Consider the following 15,328-nt stretch of genomic DNA (forward strand, 5'->3'; position numbering starts at 1 on the left):
TCGTATCAAACAGCTTGGTATGTTGTTGTGTTTAAATTTGTCTTTTTATCATTTTAATAATCAAGGTTTGTTTAAAAGAGGTCCAGTAGCTATTTCCATTAACACTGTTATACTGAATGTCTCCACTCTAAATGTTATACTGAATGTCTCTACTCTAAAGTTCAAGAGATAGATGTTACCAACGGCACATCACCTTAATGCGCTAACTATACTGCATGCATTTATACGAGTCATTGTTTATGCTTTATGTCGTTTTAGCTATCCTTTGGTTTCAAAAGAGGTCCAGTAGCTATTTCCATTAACACTGTTATACTGAATGTTGCTACTCTAAAGTTCAAGAGATAGATCTTACCACCGGCACATCAAAGAGAAGAAGATAATCTAAACATGTTAACACCTTAATGCGCTATACTGCATGCATTTATACTAGCGCTTTTCAATTTATTTATTTGGTTTCCCCGACTTAAATTATGTCTATTAACCAAAAAGAACAAATCACACTTTTACTGGAAACATAACACTGGCTAACATGGAAGCACTCTCAGTTCTGTCTTTAGAGGACAGCAAAATCCCAAATTTATAGTAAACAATATCTCAACCATAGTATGGAGGAGGATGGCCTGAAGGTGAAGCCCCATTGGGATCAGATGATGGGTACATATATGGGCTTCCACCATAACCTCCTCCGTATTGAGTTTGCACCTGCGGATTCTGCCAACCTGCTGGCGCTGAAGCCGAGACTCCGGCCGCCTTTTGGGCCACCATTAGGCTTAGATCAGGGAGTGTATAGTCTCTGCTTTTGTCGCTAAAAGCCTTCATTCAAACACGGGAAAATAAAAGAAGAAATTACAAGATAGAAAATAAAAAGCAAAAAAAAGGCATACGCAAAAAATCGATTACTATTCTCTTCCCTTCACATTTTGTTTTTTTAGGTACACAACTCCAAAAAGCAANATGTCTATTAACCAAAAAGAACAAATCACACTTTTACTGGAAACATAACACTGGCTAACATGGAAGCACTCTCAGTTCTGTCTTTAGAGGACAGCAAAATCCCAAATTTATAGTAAACAATATCTCAACCATAGTATGGAGGAGGATGGCCTGAAGGTGAAGCCCCATTGGGATCAGATGATGGGTACATATATGGGCTTCCACCATAACCTCCTCCGTATTGAGTTTGCACCTGCGGATTCTGCCAACCTGCTGGCGCTGAAGCCGAGACTCCGGCCGCCTTTTGGGCCACCATTAGGCTTAGATCAGGGAGTGTATAGTCTCTGCTTTTGTCGCTAAAAGCCTGCATTCAAACACGGGAAAATAAAAGAAGAAATTACAAGATAGAAAAGAAAAAGCAAAAAAAAGGCATACGCAAATCGATTACTATTCTCTTCCCTTCACATTTTGTTTTTTTTAGGTACACAACTCCAAAAAGCAACAAATCTTATGTACCTTAACATTGAGATCAGTATGACGAGAGTATGATAGTCGAAGCTTACAGTAGCCACCGTCATATATGCAGTGTCCTTCCAGTGCTTCTTTAGCTATTGCCGCAGTTGCTATATCTACAAAGAAGAAATAACAAACATGAAGCAGAAGATGATTGTATTCAAATGTTTAGCATAACCATAAGCTGATTAGATAATGGTTAAAAGATGTCCAGAATTCTTTAAGGGGCTGAATTAGATCACAATCAGATGTTAGTGCAAGGAGATGTACCAGAGTACTGAATTAAGGCTTGCGTTGAACCATTCTTCTCAAATATAGCAATCTTCTGGACAGCCCCATACGCGGAAAACACCTGCGAAGCAAAAGATATTATTGATTTAGAGAGATTAAGCATGTCTGAGTAGCAGAAATGCGCATGACTGTTGTTCCTCACCGTGTGAAGAACATCCACAGTGACAGCATACTGCATGTTCTCAATCAGACCAAGAAGGACGTTGCTCTGAGATTCTACTTTCTTGCCGTCAGCATCTAACGCAGGCTGAAGAAAATATCATAGACCACGTAAGAAAGGTAAACACTGGCGGAGACAGATAGATAAAAGTGTGAGGAGGGCAGGGGAAGAAAACGATACCTGCATAGACCCGTCCATTGCCGTGTGATTCACTGGAAGGTATGGATTTGTGTAATCTCTGAGTAAATCAAAGAATCAAACATATGATACAATACAACTATTCTAGCATAAGGTTTTCAACATTACAGGGAGCGTATGCAGACAGAGAACACACTGTAAAGGAATCAAAACTCTACCTGCTCCGGTGGGACTGAAACTTGATGTTGAGATCAGTATGAGCTGAATAGGACATTCGTAAATTGCACGAACCAACATGTTCCGGGAGCAAATATCTAAATTTAAATGTTCCAAAAACAAAAGAATATACAATCAGAAGAGTTATAATCAGTAGAGTTATATCTTATGTGTGCATGCAGGAAAAACGAGTATACCTGGGTATACTTCTGCTATCTAACGCATTCCGTGCCGCGGATGCAGTCTCCACATCACTAAATTGAACTAGTGCCTGGCAAGTTAGGAAGGCAGATAAAAAGGTTAATATCATTTCATTTTCTCCATAGAGACGTTTGATACAAATCTCAATGCCTAACCTGGAAACCAGCAGCTTTCTCAAAAGTGGCAATTTTGTGCACGAATCCAAAAGCAGAAAATACCTGAAACAAATTTGGACTCGATATGAACCATGACCATACGGAGGAGGGATAACAGCTAAAGGGAACCAAAACGGTTGAAAGAAACTCAAAATGATCCCGGATTGAGACTAAAAAAGAGAGAAGAAGCCCAGATAAGTACAGAGTGACACCTGTCCACTTATGGGCATGATAGACCATAGATAGGAGAATGACGAACACGATACTATTTCCAAACTCTCTCCAGAAAGATTTTAATAAAGAGGCATCAACATCTGTGATTCGAGCATTTCATTAATGTTGATATACACTATGATTGGAATAGTGTGTCTATGTAAAAGTTACTCAAAGAAGTTTTGTTTAGTAGCAAGAGTTGAAAAATCTTCTTTATAAATTTCATCTGCTCGAAGCACAACACACTGCCTCACCCATGTAAAGACATCAATCACATATCTTATCAAATATGACCAATATTTAACTGAGAAATGCCTATTGATAAAAGAAGAATTTAGTGAAAGAATCTCACACTCGGAATCATTACCAAGCTGATCACCCCCTTGGGAAGGGAAGCAAAGCAAAGCAAAATCAAAGTAGTACGCAAGCAAGCAAGAAAATTTTAAAATGAAGGTAATGCACTCACCAGATGGATAACATCGATGCTCACTTCGTGAGATTCCACTCCTTCAAAGGTAACCAAGAGGACATTCCCAGGGACATCTCCAGGACTCTGATTGTTTACAATTTCATGGCGATTAGAGTACTGAATATACACAGTTTTCCCTCGAATCTGAGCTGGCTCTGAAGATGAAGCATAATACGAAACCATTGATATAGCTTGGTTCAAGTCAGCCTGTACATCAATCAAATGCTTCAGAAACCAATTCAACATGATGAGATAGATACTACAAGTTCAATTAAGTGCTTCAATTTCAAGTAAGCAGTTCCAATTTAACTTTATCGTTTCCTAACCAAATCCTCAGGAGCTAGAAAAAAAAACAATCTGAGAGGAGAAAAAGGCTCACAAATTCGACGAAGGCTTGGTTGCGATTGGCGCCGACATTGCTCTTGGTATTAACGATCTTGCCGAATCGTTTGCAAAGGTCGATGAGCTCCTCTTCAACGCACTCCCATGGGAGATTCCGCAGATGCACCACCTTCGACGGCGTCTGCGTATAGCGAAACTGAGTCTGGCCTGAGCTTGACATCTCCGCGTTCGATACTTAGTTCGGATTTGGTTAAAAACGATCACAACAGACCAAAGCCGCCGGAAAAGTAAAAGTTTCGCGATTCGATTTCTCTCGATTAGAGTATCAATTTTTTCTCATCGGAACCTAACCCATACAGCTAAATTATCAGGAAAAGTTTTCAAATTTGCCCCCAATATTTGTATCTTCTCCATATTTAACCCCGAGTTTTTATGTCCGTAACTACTAGTCCCCTACTTGTGTTACTAGATTCTTTTTTAGCATCAGTAGTAGTAGTGAAGGCTGATCGATCTCTGACTATTGAAGTTACATGCATGCTTCCATTTCAAACCTATGGAATTGTTATTTTGTTTTATACTATAAGTTAAACTTCAATATATACTATACTACTACCAAGTACGGTCCTATCCTATACTATATATATAGAAGAAGTTATCAATCTTTACATGATTGAGAATGAGAGCCGAGCATCTTCTTTGCTAGCAACCAAACTTATGGATCCCACCATGACCTGTTATGGATTCCATGTTTTGTTTTGCCAATAAATCTGAATGACAGGAAGAGCACAGATGTGATATAATGTAAGTCGGTTTGTCGTATGACTCAGAGGTGTTAAGTTTTTTGCTAAGGCTAAGGGAGTCGATTTTCCATGTTTTTTTTGTACTGTGACCCCTTTAGAAATATACTGCAACTAAACCCGAAAAAGCAAAACACTATTGATTTGGTCACGGAGACTTGGGACTTCAAAGTTCAAGCTGTTTCTTGACCCTACATTGAACTAACTATCAGTTAAATCTCAAATCCTTATTACGATCCTCTTAATATAACGTACTCGTTGTCTTTGTCGTGAGGGTTTCTCAAACTCTCAATATTTTTGTACTGTTTGTGAAGGGACTACTATATAAAGTCCATTAATACTGTTTTAATTCTATTATTAACTAGCCTTTAACACGGTACTAAGTTTGTTGTAGTTTCTTAACTTGCGTGGCTTGTTTCTTGCCGTAAGTTCACTTAAAGTACTTGGTCTACTGTGATTAAGATGAGAACTGTGCTGTTTGGTTCCTTCCTCTTTGTTGACTTTTAGTTGGATAAATTGGGCCATGTCTTGCTGAAGATAGTGAATGAAAAGGTCGGAGCATAAATTACCGAGAGATGGTTGGACTGAGAACAAGCAAGTTTGGGCGTAGACATAGATGAGTTATTGACTATATTGTTACTTGGATTAAACTCCTAAAAGATAGCACAATTTGCGTTGTTTTCATCTTCTTTACCATTAGGAAAAATGGGAATTGAATGTCTAGATCCAGTGACAGGTTACAGAAGTTGGGCAGCTTAACAGTCTCTGCGTTTTTATGTCTTGAGTACTTTAGACTTTAATTACTACGCCAACTTAAAAAGTGTTTTACATAGTTTTTGTATGAAAGGTTTGAAACAGTGTGAGGAAAAAGACTTGGAGCATTCATGTACGTACTTCTTGTTTACTGATTTCCCATGCGTGTGAGTGACTTCTTGTTCTTTTCGGTAGAACGATCATACTGATGCAAAAGACTTGGAGCATTGATGTGGGAATTTAAGAAACTATATTATTTCTGGTCCAGAAACTGATGATGTAGAAAAGCAAATGGTTATCAGTTGACTTTAAAGCTTTGGCCCCTCTTCTTGGCTCATTGATTCTTAGTTTCTCACATTTTATATTGGGTGGTTCAGCTACGTGGATGGATGTGATTTTGGCAAGTGGCATCATCATCATCATCATCTATGAAGGTTAATTATCGAGCACTGTTTGGACCATAAAAGTTTGACGAGTAGAAGCTGGCAATATGAAATCAGCAAGACATTTATAAAAGTGTCCCCATTGTCCTTTATATCTTTTGCAGCCAATATGATTTTTTCTTTTTTCCCAATTTATTTTAGTTTTTATTGCNGCGTTCGATACTTAGTTCGGATTTGGTTAAAAACGATCACAACAGACCAAAGCCGCCGGAAAAGTAAAAGTTTCGCGATTCGATTTCTCTCGATTAGAGTATCAATTTTTTCTCATCGGAACCTAACCCATACAGCTAAATTATCAGGAAAAGTTTTCAAATTTGCCCCCAATATTTGTATCTTCTCCATATTTAACCCCGAGTTTTTATGTCCGTAACTACTAGTCCCCTACTTGTGTTACTAGATTCTTTTTTAGCATCAGTAGTAGTAGTGAAGGCTGATCGATCTCTGACTATTGAAGTTACATGCATGCTTCCATTTCAAACCTATGGAATTGTTATTTTGTTTTATACTATAAGTTAAACTTCAATATATACTATACTACTACCAAGTACGGTCCTATCCTATACTATATATATAGAAGAAGTTATCAATCTTTACATGATTGAGAATGAGAGCCGAGCATCTTCTTTGCTAGCAACCAAACTTATGGATCCCACCATGACCTGTTATGGATTCCATGTTTTGTTTTGCCAATAAATCTGAATGACAGGAAGAGCACAGATGTGATATAATGTAAGTCGGTTTGTCGTATGACTCAGAGGTGTTAAGTTTTTTGCTAAGGCTAAGGGAGTCGATTTTCCATGTTTTTTTTGTACTGTGACCCCTTTAGAAATATACTGCAACTAAACCCGAAAAAGCAAAACACTATTGATTTGGTCACGGAGACTTGGGACTTCAAAGTTCAAGCTGTTTCTTGACCCTACATTGAACTAACTATCAGTTAAATCTCAAATCCTTATTACGATCCTCTTAATATAACGTACTCGTTGTCTTTGTCGTGAGGGTTTCTCAAACTCTCAATATTTTTGTACTGTTTGTGAAGGGACTACTATATAAAGTCCATTAATACTGTTTTAATTCTATTATTAACTAGCCTTTAACACGGTACTAAGTTTGTTGTAGTTTCTTAACTTGCGTGGCTTGTTTCTTGCCGTAAGTTCACTTAAAGTACTTGGTCTACTGTGATTAAGATGAGAACTGTGCTGTTTGGTTCCTTCCTCTTTGTTGACTTTTAGTTGGATAAATTGGGCCATGTCTTGCTGAAGATAGTGAATGAAAAGGTCGGAGCATAAATTACCGAGAGATGGTTGGACTGAGAACAAGCAAGTTTGGGCGTAGACATAGATGAGTTATTGACTATATTGTTACTTGGATTAAACTCCTAAAAGATAGCACAATTTGCGTTGTTTTCATCTTCTTTACCATTAGGAAAAATGGGAATTGAATGTCTAGATCCAGTGACAGGTTACAGAAGTTGGGCAGCTTAACAGTCTCTGCGTTTTTATGTCTTGAGTACTTTAGACTTTAATTACTACGCCAACTTAAAAAGTGTTTTACATAGTTTTTGTATGAAAGGTTTGAAACAGTGTGAGGAAAAAGACTTGGAGCATTCATGTACGTACTTCTTGTTTACTGATTTCCCATGCGTGTGAGTGACTTCTTGTTCTTTTCGGTAGAACGATCATACTGATGCAAAAGACTTGGAGCATTGATGTGGGAATTTAAGAAACTATATTATTTCTGGTCCAGAAACTGATGATGTAGAAAAGCAAATGGTTATCAGTTGACTTTAAAGCTTTGGCCCCTCTTCTTGGCTCATTGATTCTTAGTTTCTCACATTTTATATTGGGTGGTTCAGCTACGTGGATGGATGTGATTTTGGCAAGTGGCTTCATCATCATCATCTATGAAGGTTAATTATCGAGCACTGTTTGGACCATAAAAGTTTGAAGAGTAGTAGAAGCTGGCAATATGAAATCAGCAAGACATTTATAAAAGTGTCCCCATTGTCCTTTATATCTTTTGCAGCCAATATGATTTAATTTTTTTCCCCAATTTATTTTAGTTTTTATTGGTACAATTCGTTGAGCCTTGTGATTTTGTCTTATGGTTTGAGTCGATGAAGATACTTTCTTCTCTCCCTTCAAGCTTGGAGCCCACCTCAATAAATCCTCCTTTGCTGCCATGGCACACACTAGGATACTCTTTTCTTTGTTTGGTCTAGTAAAATCTCTTTAATGTCACCGTCACCGCCATTAAATCTTCTACCTTTCTTGGCAGCAAAATTTACCTTTGTCGACAACATTTGATCACCTGTAAACTATCCAAACCATGTATGCAACGGTACTAAAGAAAATGCATAACAGTTAGTAAGAAACAAGGTAAAAATTCTACGGTCGCCGAGAAATGTAGTTGCAAGTATTCATATATGATCATTTCCCAAAGCCTTTACGATATGCTACAGGTCAAATGGTAAACCATAACTTTTTTACCTCATCAAGTAGCTATTTTGATGGTTAAGTTTCAGTACACTTTTCATCATTCATTGTCTATCTTAGTTTATCTTTGTGAAAAAAATAGATTTTCTGATGAATTGACACCAACAACAGTGGAGCAGCCAGTGTGACTTTCATTAAATGATGGAGGAATCACACAAGGAAAGGTTTTTCACCTCCTTTCTTCTTGCTCCCCACCACATTAGTGCTTCCTCTCTCCATTTACAAGGTTAGAAACTCAAATTTACAAATGGTTGAAATTCCGTTTTTACCACGGTCATAGTTTTCTGATCTAAATCTAAAGAGAAAATGACACTTAGGGTTGTAAATGTGTTTGGCATAAAACTTGTGTTGCTTCCACAGGGAGAATTTTACCATTTGCAGAGCAATGACTAATTGAATACAGAACAAGTCTAAGCTAATGACATCATAGATAGACAATCAATTAATTACTTGCAACTACTTTGCATTTCCCTTTTCTTCTTTTCTAAAATTGGGATTTACTTTTCCCCATTATAGTGCCAGCTTCCACTTCTTCACCGTCATTTAACAGCATTTACTATTGTGGAGTTTTTGTAAAAGCTAACAAAAATGTGAAAAAACTCAAAAAGAAATCAATAAACACGTTTTCATAAAGTAGTATAACAGTATAACTTATTAGGGTAACTAGTTATACAGTGACTACGAGGGAGTAACAATACAAACTTAGTAGCTTTCAAGAAACCAGACCTTATATAGGATAACCTGTAATAAGCAACCGTGAGCATCTTTTTGACCCTAGTTTAAGATAAAAGTACTGAGATTTACTGATTTAGTGAACATGTAGAGAGATCAGAGAGTGTCAGATAGCGAACTTTGATGCGAGAAAAATGTGGAAAAAATAACAAGATTGGTTTAAATGTGAAAACTGTTCAAGGACCACAGAGTTTGTAAGGCTAATGAGAAGAAATGAAAAAAAACATTCTTGTCTATGACGTTATCCTAAGTTGCAAGTTTATCAAAGTGAGGGCTATTGATAGATGTTGACCTTGAAATTTACTCCAGGTTCTGAATTCACTGTTTTACCTTGTGTTGAGAGAGGGTACAATTCCAAGAGTAAAGATGGCCACTTTTTGGGTGCTCTGTAGAGTCTTTAAAAGGAAATCAAGGTGTTGGAACCACAAAGGTAATAATGTCTCTCGACCCCATCTAATTGAATGCCAATCCATGTCAGAGACCGGGAAAAGGGGCGCTTACAGGACCTAAACAGAGACATCTTCTGTTGTGTTTCTCCATCTATATATCAGAGTGACGCCAAGAGAGCAGCCTTTGTGATTATAGTGATCACTATAATGATAGCTATTCCATACATTATACACAGTGGAGGATCAGACTGAAGCTTCTTCTCCCTTCAGTAAATTAGTCTAAATTGTGTTGCGGATAATGGGTAGATCACCGTGTTGTGATAAGGCCGGGTTGAAGAAAGGGCCTTGGACACCAGAAGAGGATCAGAAACTTTTGGCTTATATTGAAGAACACGGCCATGGAAGCTGGCGTTCTTTGCCTGAGAAAGCCGGTAAGTAACCACACATTTTTCTGCTCTTTTATTCTTCCACAAACCGTACATATATATTCTTCTTGTCATCAATCTCTATTCTAAACCTTTCTTCAAACTCCTAATAGGTCTGCAAAGGTGCGGAAAGAGTTGCAGACTCAGATGGACTAACTACCTAAGACCTGACATTAAGAGAGGCAAATTCACTGTACAAGAAGAACAAACCATCATTCAACTCCATGCTCTCCTCGGAAACAGGTGAACTATTTATTATCAGTCAAAGTCTCTGAAAGTATCACTCAAAACAGTTCAATCTTTTGTGATTGGTTGAAAGCCAAGGCTGATCTTTTAATCTCATAGGTGGTCAGCGATTGCAACTCACTTACCGAAAAGGACAGACAACGAGATCAAGAACTACTGGAACACACACTTGAAGAAGCGTCTGCTTAAAATGGGAATCGATCCAGTGACTCACAAGCACAAAAACGAGACCCTTTCGTCTTCCACAGGTCAATCCAAGAACGCAGCCACGCTTAGCCATATGGCTCAATGGGAGAGTGCTAGGCTCGAAGCTGAAGCAAGACTAGCTAGAGAATCAAAGCTTCTCCATTACCAAAACAATAACCTTAACAAATCAGCTCCTCAACAACACTGCTTCACTCACAAAACATCAACAATTTGGTCAACAAAACCAAACGAAGGTAAGAGCCACTCATCTTTTATGAATAAAAAAACTAATCTTTGAATCTTTTATAAATAAAAAAACTAAACTTTGAATGGTTTTGGTAATGTATCGATGGAAACTTTGACAGGAACAGGAGATCAACAGCTTGAATCTCCGACATCGACGGTGACATTCTCAGAGAATCTTCCTCTGATGATCATGCCTTTAGGAATTCCAACGGACAATAGAAATAGAAACAATAATAACAATGAATCATCTGAGATTCCGGCGAGGATGGAATTCGCCGTCTCTTCCTCAACCTCCTCCGATGTGAGTCTGGTGGTTAAAGAACACGAACACGACTGGATTAGGCAAATCAACTGTCCTTGTCCTACGGAAGGAATAGGAGAAGGATTCACGAGCCTTCTCCTCGGTGATCCGATTAGTCGGAGTCTACCCACCGGGAAAAACGAGGCTCCGTCCTCCTCCGTCGCCGGAGCCGGCGAGAGTGAGTTCAACTACTATGAAGATAACAAGAACTACTGGAATAGCATTCTCAACTTGGTTGATTCTTCACCGTCCGATTCTCAAGCCATGTTCCGATCTTAATAAGGGTCTTACAGTCATTCCCCAAAAAAAACATTTTTAATTCTCTCAGATTGTTTTTTTTTAATTGTCGATAGCTTTCCAATACTTTTATTTTCGTTATATTATTATTATTATTACATTACATATATGGGATGAAATTTCATGAAAATGAACCTTTCACAAACAAAATTTGTACACCTTGTTTTTCTTTACTTTTCTTTCGTTGTTGCAATAATGAATGTAACAAACCCAGTTTTTAATTTTTCAATTTATATTTTATGTTTGAATATATCATATTCATAAACAATTTTAACAAAAAAAATATTTAATAACTCTCATAGTTGAATATGTTATCTAATTGTTTGTATTAATTTAACTGCATAATATGCATGTTGTTAAAACCAACCATGGTATGCCTAATACTTATACACAATGACTCTTTGACACTCCTATTTTTTTTCTTTTTTTCAAGTTTATGCAATGGGTGTGGATGACAATGCAGTAACTATATATAACAATAACATGTTGACATGTCACGTTAAAACAAAAAATGCTTGGTAGTTTCATGTCATTTTCATTATAATTATCAATATATGATACATAGTAACAAAACATATGCCACATTCTATTTAAAATAGTTACATGCATCGATTTGGATTTTTTTTTCTTAAATTCATTGATTTTCAATCTTAATTTTTCAATATCAATGTTATACAACCATCATTCCTATTATCAAATGACCTAAAAAAATATTTAAAATACAAGAAAAAATCGAATAAAAAGGAAATGATGGGCCTGAAGTATTTTACTAGTATAATGGGTAAAAAGGCCCATAAAAGCCCACTGAATACTTAACCTAAAGGATAAGTAGATCAAAATTCAAAAGTTTATCTCTTTTTTTTTTTTTTCTGTTCTGTATAGTAAACCCTAAGGGTTTCTTTCCCTCTCTGATTATGGCCGGATCTCTAGGTCTTACGACGGAGTCTTTGAAGGCGTCTGGTCGGAGCTCCGAGAACCTCAGCCTTCCTATCCTTCAGGGCCAAATCAAGCGTGACCCAGAGGGTTACGAAACGGAGGTCCAATTGATTTACAAGCAGTTCAATGCCTCCGTCGATCTCTTTCAGCAACAGGCGGCTCTCACTTACTCCTCCGTCGGCTCCGACACTTCCGTTGCCAAGGAACTCGGCGATCGAGCCATGTTTCTCGCTCATGTCACTCCGTTTTACCCGAAGCATCTAGCCGCATTTCCAACACAATTGACTGATTTACTCCGTACCTCATGCCTTGCAATGCCGTCGGGGCTTAGGAACCATGTTGCGCAAGCTCTGATTCTTCTCATGAATCGAAAGGTATGTTTTTAATGTGAATATGAGCTGCTCGTAATTGAGAAGGTATGTTTTTTTTTTGTTAATATGATTCTTCAACTGTTTTCTTGGTGTGTTAAAAAAAGAGTCTTGTCATGGAGGATTTGCTGGCTCTGTTTCTGAATATTCAGACTCTTGGTGATAAAAACTTGCGAAAGATTGCTTTCTCTCACATTGTTCAGACCATTCGTAAGATGAGTATCACTGATCCAAGGCACAATTCACTTCAGAAGATTGTGTTCTCGACGCTGGAGGTTAATTCTTTTTTCTTTTAATTTCCTTCTCATAGGATTTTGTGTTACTGAGTTTATAAGGTAGATAATATCATGACTATGCTTGTTTGTAGCAAGAAGATGAAAACAAGGCTAAGAGAGCACTTGTTACCCTTTGTGAGCTTCCCAAGAGAAAGGTCTGGTTTGGTGATAAACATGACAGAGTAGCAATTGCTATTTGTGAAGCGTGCTTTCACACTTCACCTAGGTAATATAATCTTTCTCTTTCTTTATTGATCCTAACTGTGGAATATTTTTGATATGATGACAATACTAACTTCTCTTTTTATAACATGTTCAGGATCATGATATCTTCCCTTCGGTTTCTTCTTGACTACGACAACATTGACGCTGAGGATGATAGTGATGCTTCAAGTGGCGATGAAGAGGAGTCAAAGCAAGCATCTGAGGTTATGATTAACAGAGACGCTGTTTACAAGGTAAACAACATTATACATGAATTTTATTACAGAGTATGATTTATGAAACGCTTACTAGTTGTTGATAGAAATTTTCACTTCCGATGTTTAGGCTAACAACAAAGGTACATCTTCTAGCAAAAAGAAAAAGCAAGCAAAACTGCAGCGCGCGATGCGAAGTATTAAAAAAAGCAGCGTGCGTCGTCTGAGAACACCCCTTCAACTTATTCACCTCTTAATCATCTAAATGATGCACAGGTTCATTAATTTCCTAGCTTTTTGTAGTGTGTCGTATGCAGGGAAAGTAATTACGGTAGTGTATAATTGAATGTTTTCCTTCTTTTACAGAATTTTGCCGAGAAGTTGCTTTCCCGGCTTCAGACTGGCAAGAGCATTGGGAAAACTAGTGAACGGGTTGAGGTAACTATTATTTAAGTCGCTTCATCCATTCTATAGAAACATATGAGCTAACTAACTTTCTATTTGGTTTCCTCCATGTTGCAGACCAGGTTGATGATGATAAAAGTTATTGCACGAACAATTGGTCTTCACAAGTTGCATTTATTAAGCTTTTATACTTATCTTCAAAACTATGCTAAGGTAAGTAAGATTCGGTAACTGACCTTTTAAAAAATTTCTGTTGAAATTTGATTAAAATAGCTAGGGATGCTCTTAAATGCAGCAAGGTAGAAATGACACTACACATATACTTGCAGCAGCGGTTCAGGCTTGCCATGATGGGGTATAGTAACATTTCCACTTTAAAGCTTTATCTATTTTCTCATTCTTCAATCCTCGCAATAATTTTGTCTCGGGCAGGTACCTTCGGATGCCGTGGAGCCACTGTTCAAGCAAATAGTAAATGAGTTCTTACACAACGGTTCACTTCCTGAGGTGTGATTTCAAGCTTTCTCACATCAAGGGACTTAACTAGAAAGCTTTATCTATCATTTACTATATTATTCTTCTTTTTAATTCATTGTTTTCATTTATGTAACCAGGCTATTGCTGTCGGACTCAATGTGGTACGAGAAATGTGCCTTAGGATTCACGAGGTAACTAGTTGTTAACTCTGGTTTAATTATCCTCATAGAAATGTAGTTATACAGCACCAATCCTTTTTTTTCTGAATTGTATTCCTTCTTGGCTCCTATACTTCAGTTGATGACTGAAGACTTGCTGCAAGATCTTGCTCGGTATAAAAAGGACCATGCCCATAATAAAGCTATCTCCGCAGCATCTCGTTCCCTCATAGCATTGTTCAGAGAGGTAGAAGAAGCATTTCATTTGTTAATTGGAAACAAAGTAATCGATGTATTGTGGTTAACCAATTTAACTACATTTTGAAATTTCAGATCAACCCTTCGCTTCTAGTGAAAAAAGACCGTGGCCGTCCTGGGGGTCCCATTGCCAGACCTAAACAATATGGAGAAGTTACTGTCTTCAGCGATGTTCCCAATGTTGAGTTATTGCAAGAAAGTGATAATAATGAGAGTGACGATGATGACGTGTCGTTGCCTAGCAGTGATGGTGATATGGAACAGGAGCTGATACCTGATGACTGTGGAACTGAGGACGAGGCTGAAGAAGATTCTAATGATGGTGATGATATGAATAACACTGAAGATGATAGTAGTGATGTTGATCAAGATGATAGTAGTGATGTTGATCCTTTGGTCAGTGGTGATGAAGAGGAAGAGGAGAACGTCAGTAATGAAGCCGAGACTGATTCGGAAAGCGAAGAAGATGATGGAGAAGCTTCTGATTCTTCTGTGGAGGGTAGTGGAAACAAAGAGAAAGCAAAGGGGAAGAAAAGGAAGATAGAAGATTTTGATGCGAGTCTTCTCACTGCTGATACAAGCCTACGAGCACTGAAGAGATGCGCAGAAGCAAAGAGCGAACAGCCATCTTTTGGTGAAAGTGATGGCATACTTTCGAATGAGGACTTCCGAAAAATCAAAGAACTTAAGGTATAAATATACGAAAGAGAGAGAAGCTCCTTTTTCCTGTTTTTGGTATAAAGAAGTCCAACGTGGTTGATGTTTTGGTGTCACATACAGGCAAAGAAGGATGTGAAAATTGCATTGGCTCGAAAAGGATTCAAAGTTCCGGATTCTGATCAGCTAAGTAAGAAGCTGGTCGATCCAGCCAAACTTGAAGTAAGCTGTTACTATGAGAAGCTGATCCATTTTTAGTCACAAATTAAATGTCTCGCACAGATTCGATATTAACTGAAATTTTTTATGACTCTTATTCACAGGCTCACATAAGGCATAAACTAACAAAAGAAGAAAGGCTGGAGTTAGTTAAAGCGGGTAGGGAGGACAGAGGGAAATATAAATCCAAGACTGCCATCAAGCAGAAGAAGGTA

General features: G+C 37.8%; 2 protein-coding genes and 1 pseudogene across 7 annotated transcripts; 2 read left to right on the plus strand and 1 right to left on the minus strand.

Annotated features, from left to right (window-relative positions):
- Window positions 421–3,988, minus strand: LOC104708829 (polypyrimidine tract-binding protein homolog 1). 4 transcript variants are annotated; one of them, XM_019243726.1, is made up of 10 exons: window positions 3,669–3,988; window positions 3,287–3,496; window positions 2,608–2,670; window positions 2,449–2,522; window positions 2,254–2,349; window positions 2,078–2,135; window positions 1,880–1,984; window positions 1,717–1,798; window positions 1,450–1,562; window positions 421–813 (listed from the first exon to the last, which is right to left on the minus strand). In XM_019243726.1, the coding sequence occupies exons 1-10, from the start codon at window positions 3,849–3,851 to the stop codon at window positions 595–597; spliced, it is 1,203 nt and encodes a 400-aa protein (XP_019099271.1). In that variant the 5' UTR covers window positions 3,852–3,988; the 3' UTR covers window positions 421–594. The 4 variants fall into 4 exon arrangements, with proteins under 4 accessions (XP_019099271.1, XP_010424077.1, XP_019099275.1 ...); XM_010425775.1 differs by lacking the exon at window positions 421–813 and adding an exon at window positions 962–1,297; XM_019243730.1 differs by lacking the exons at window positions 421–813; window positions 3,669–3,988 and adding exons at window positions 962–1,297; window positions 2,820–2,921 and having other exon boundaries at window positions 3,287–3,378.
- On the plus strand, window positions 8,811–11,041 carry LOC104710161 (transcription factor MYB34). Of its 3 annotated transcripts, XM_010428310.2 has the most exons (5): window positions 8,811–9,449; window positions 9,547–9,671; window positions 9,779–9,908; window positions 10,011–10,351; window positions 10,463–11,041. In XM_010428310.2, exons 1-5 carry the CDS (start codon window positions 9,313–9,315, stop codon window positions 10,921–10,923), a joined length of 1,194 nt encoding a protein of 397 aa, XP_010426612.1. In that variant the 5' UTR covers window positions 8,811–9,312; the 3' UTR covers window positions 10,924–11,041. The 3 variants fall into 3 exon arrangements, with proteins under 3 accessions (XP_010426612.1, XP_010425981.1, XP_010425344.1); XM_010427679.2 differs by having other exon boundaries at window positions 8,816–9,671; window positions 10,469–11,041; XM_010427042.2 differs by having other exon boundaries at window positions 8,820–9,671.
- Window positions 11,809–15,328, plus strand: part of LOC104712193 — a 4,166-nt pseudogene continuing 646 nt past the window's right edge.

This window comes from Camelina sativa, chromosome 1 (assembly GCF_000633955.1).
Source record: "Camelina sativa cultivar DH55 chromosome 1, Cs, whole genome shotgun sequence".
Lineage (NCBI taxonomy): Eukaryota > Viridiplantae > Streptophyta > Magnoliopsida > Brassicales > Brassicaceae > Camelina > Camelina sativa.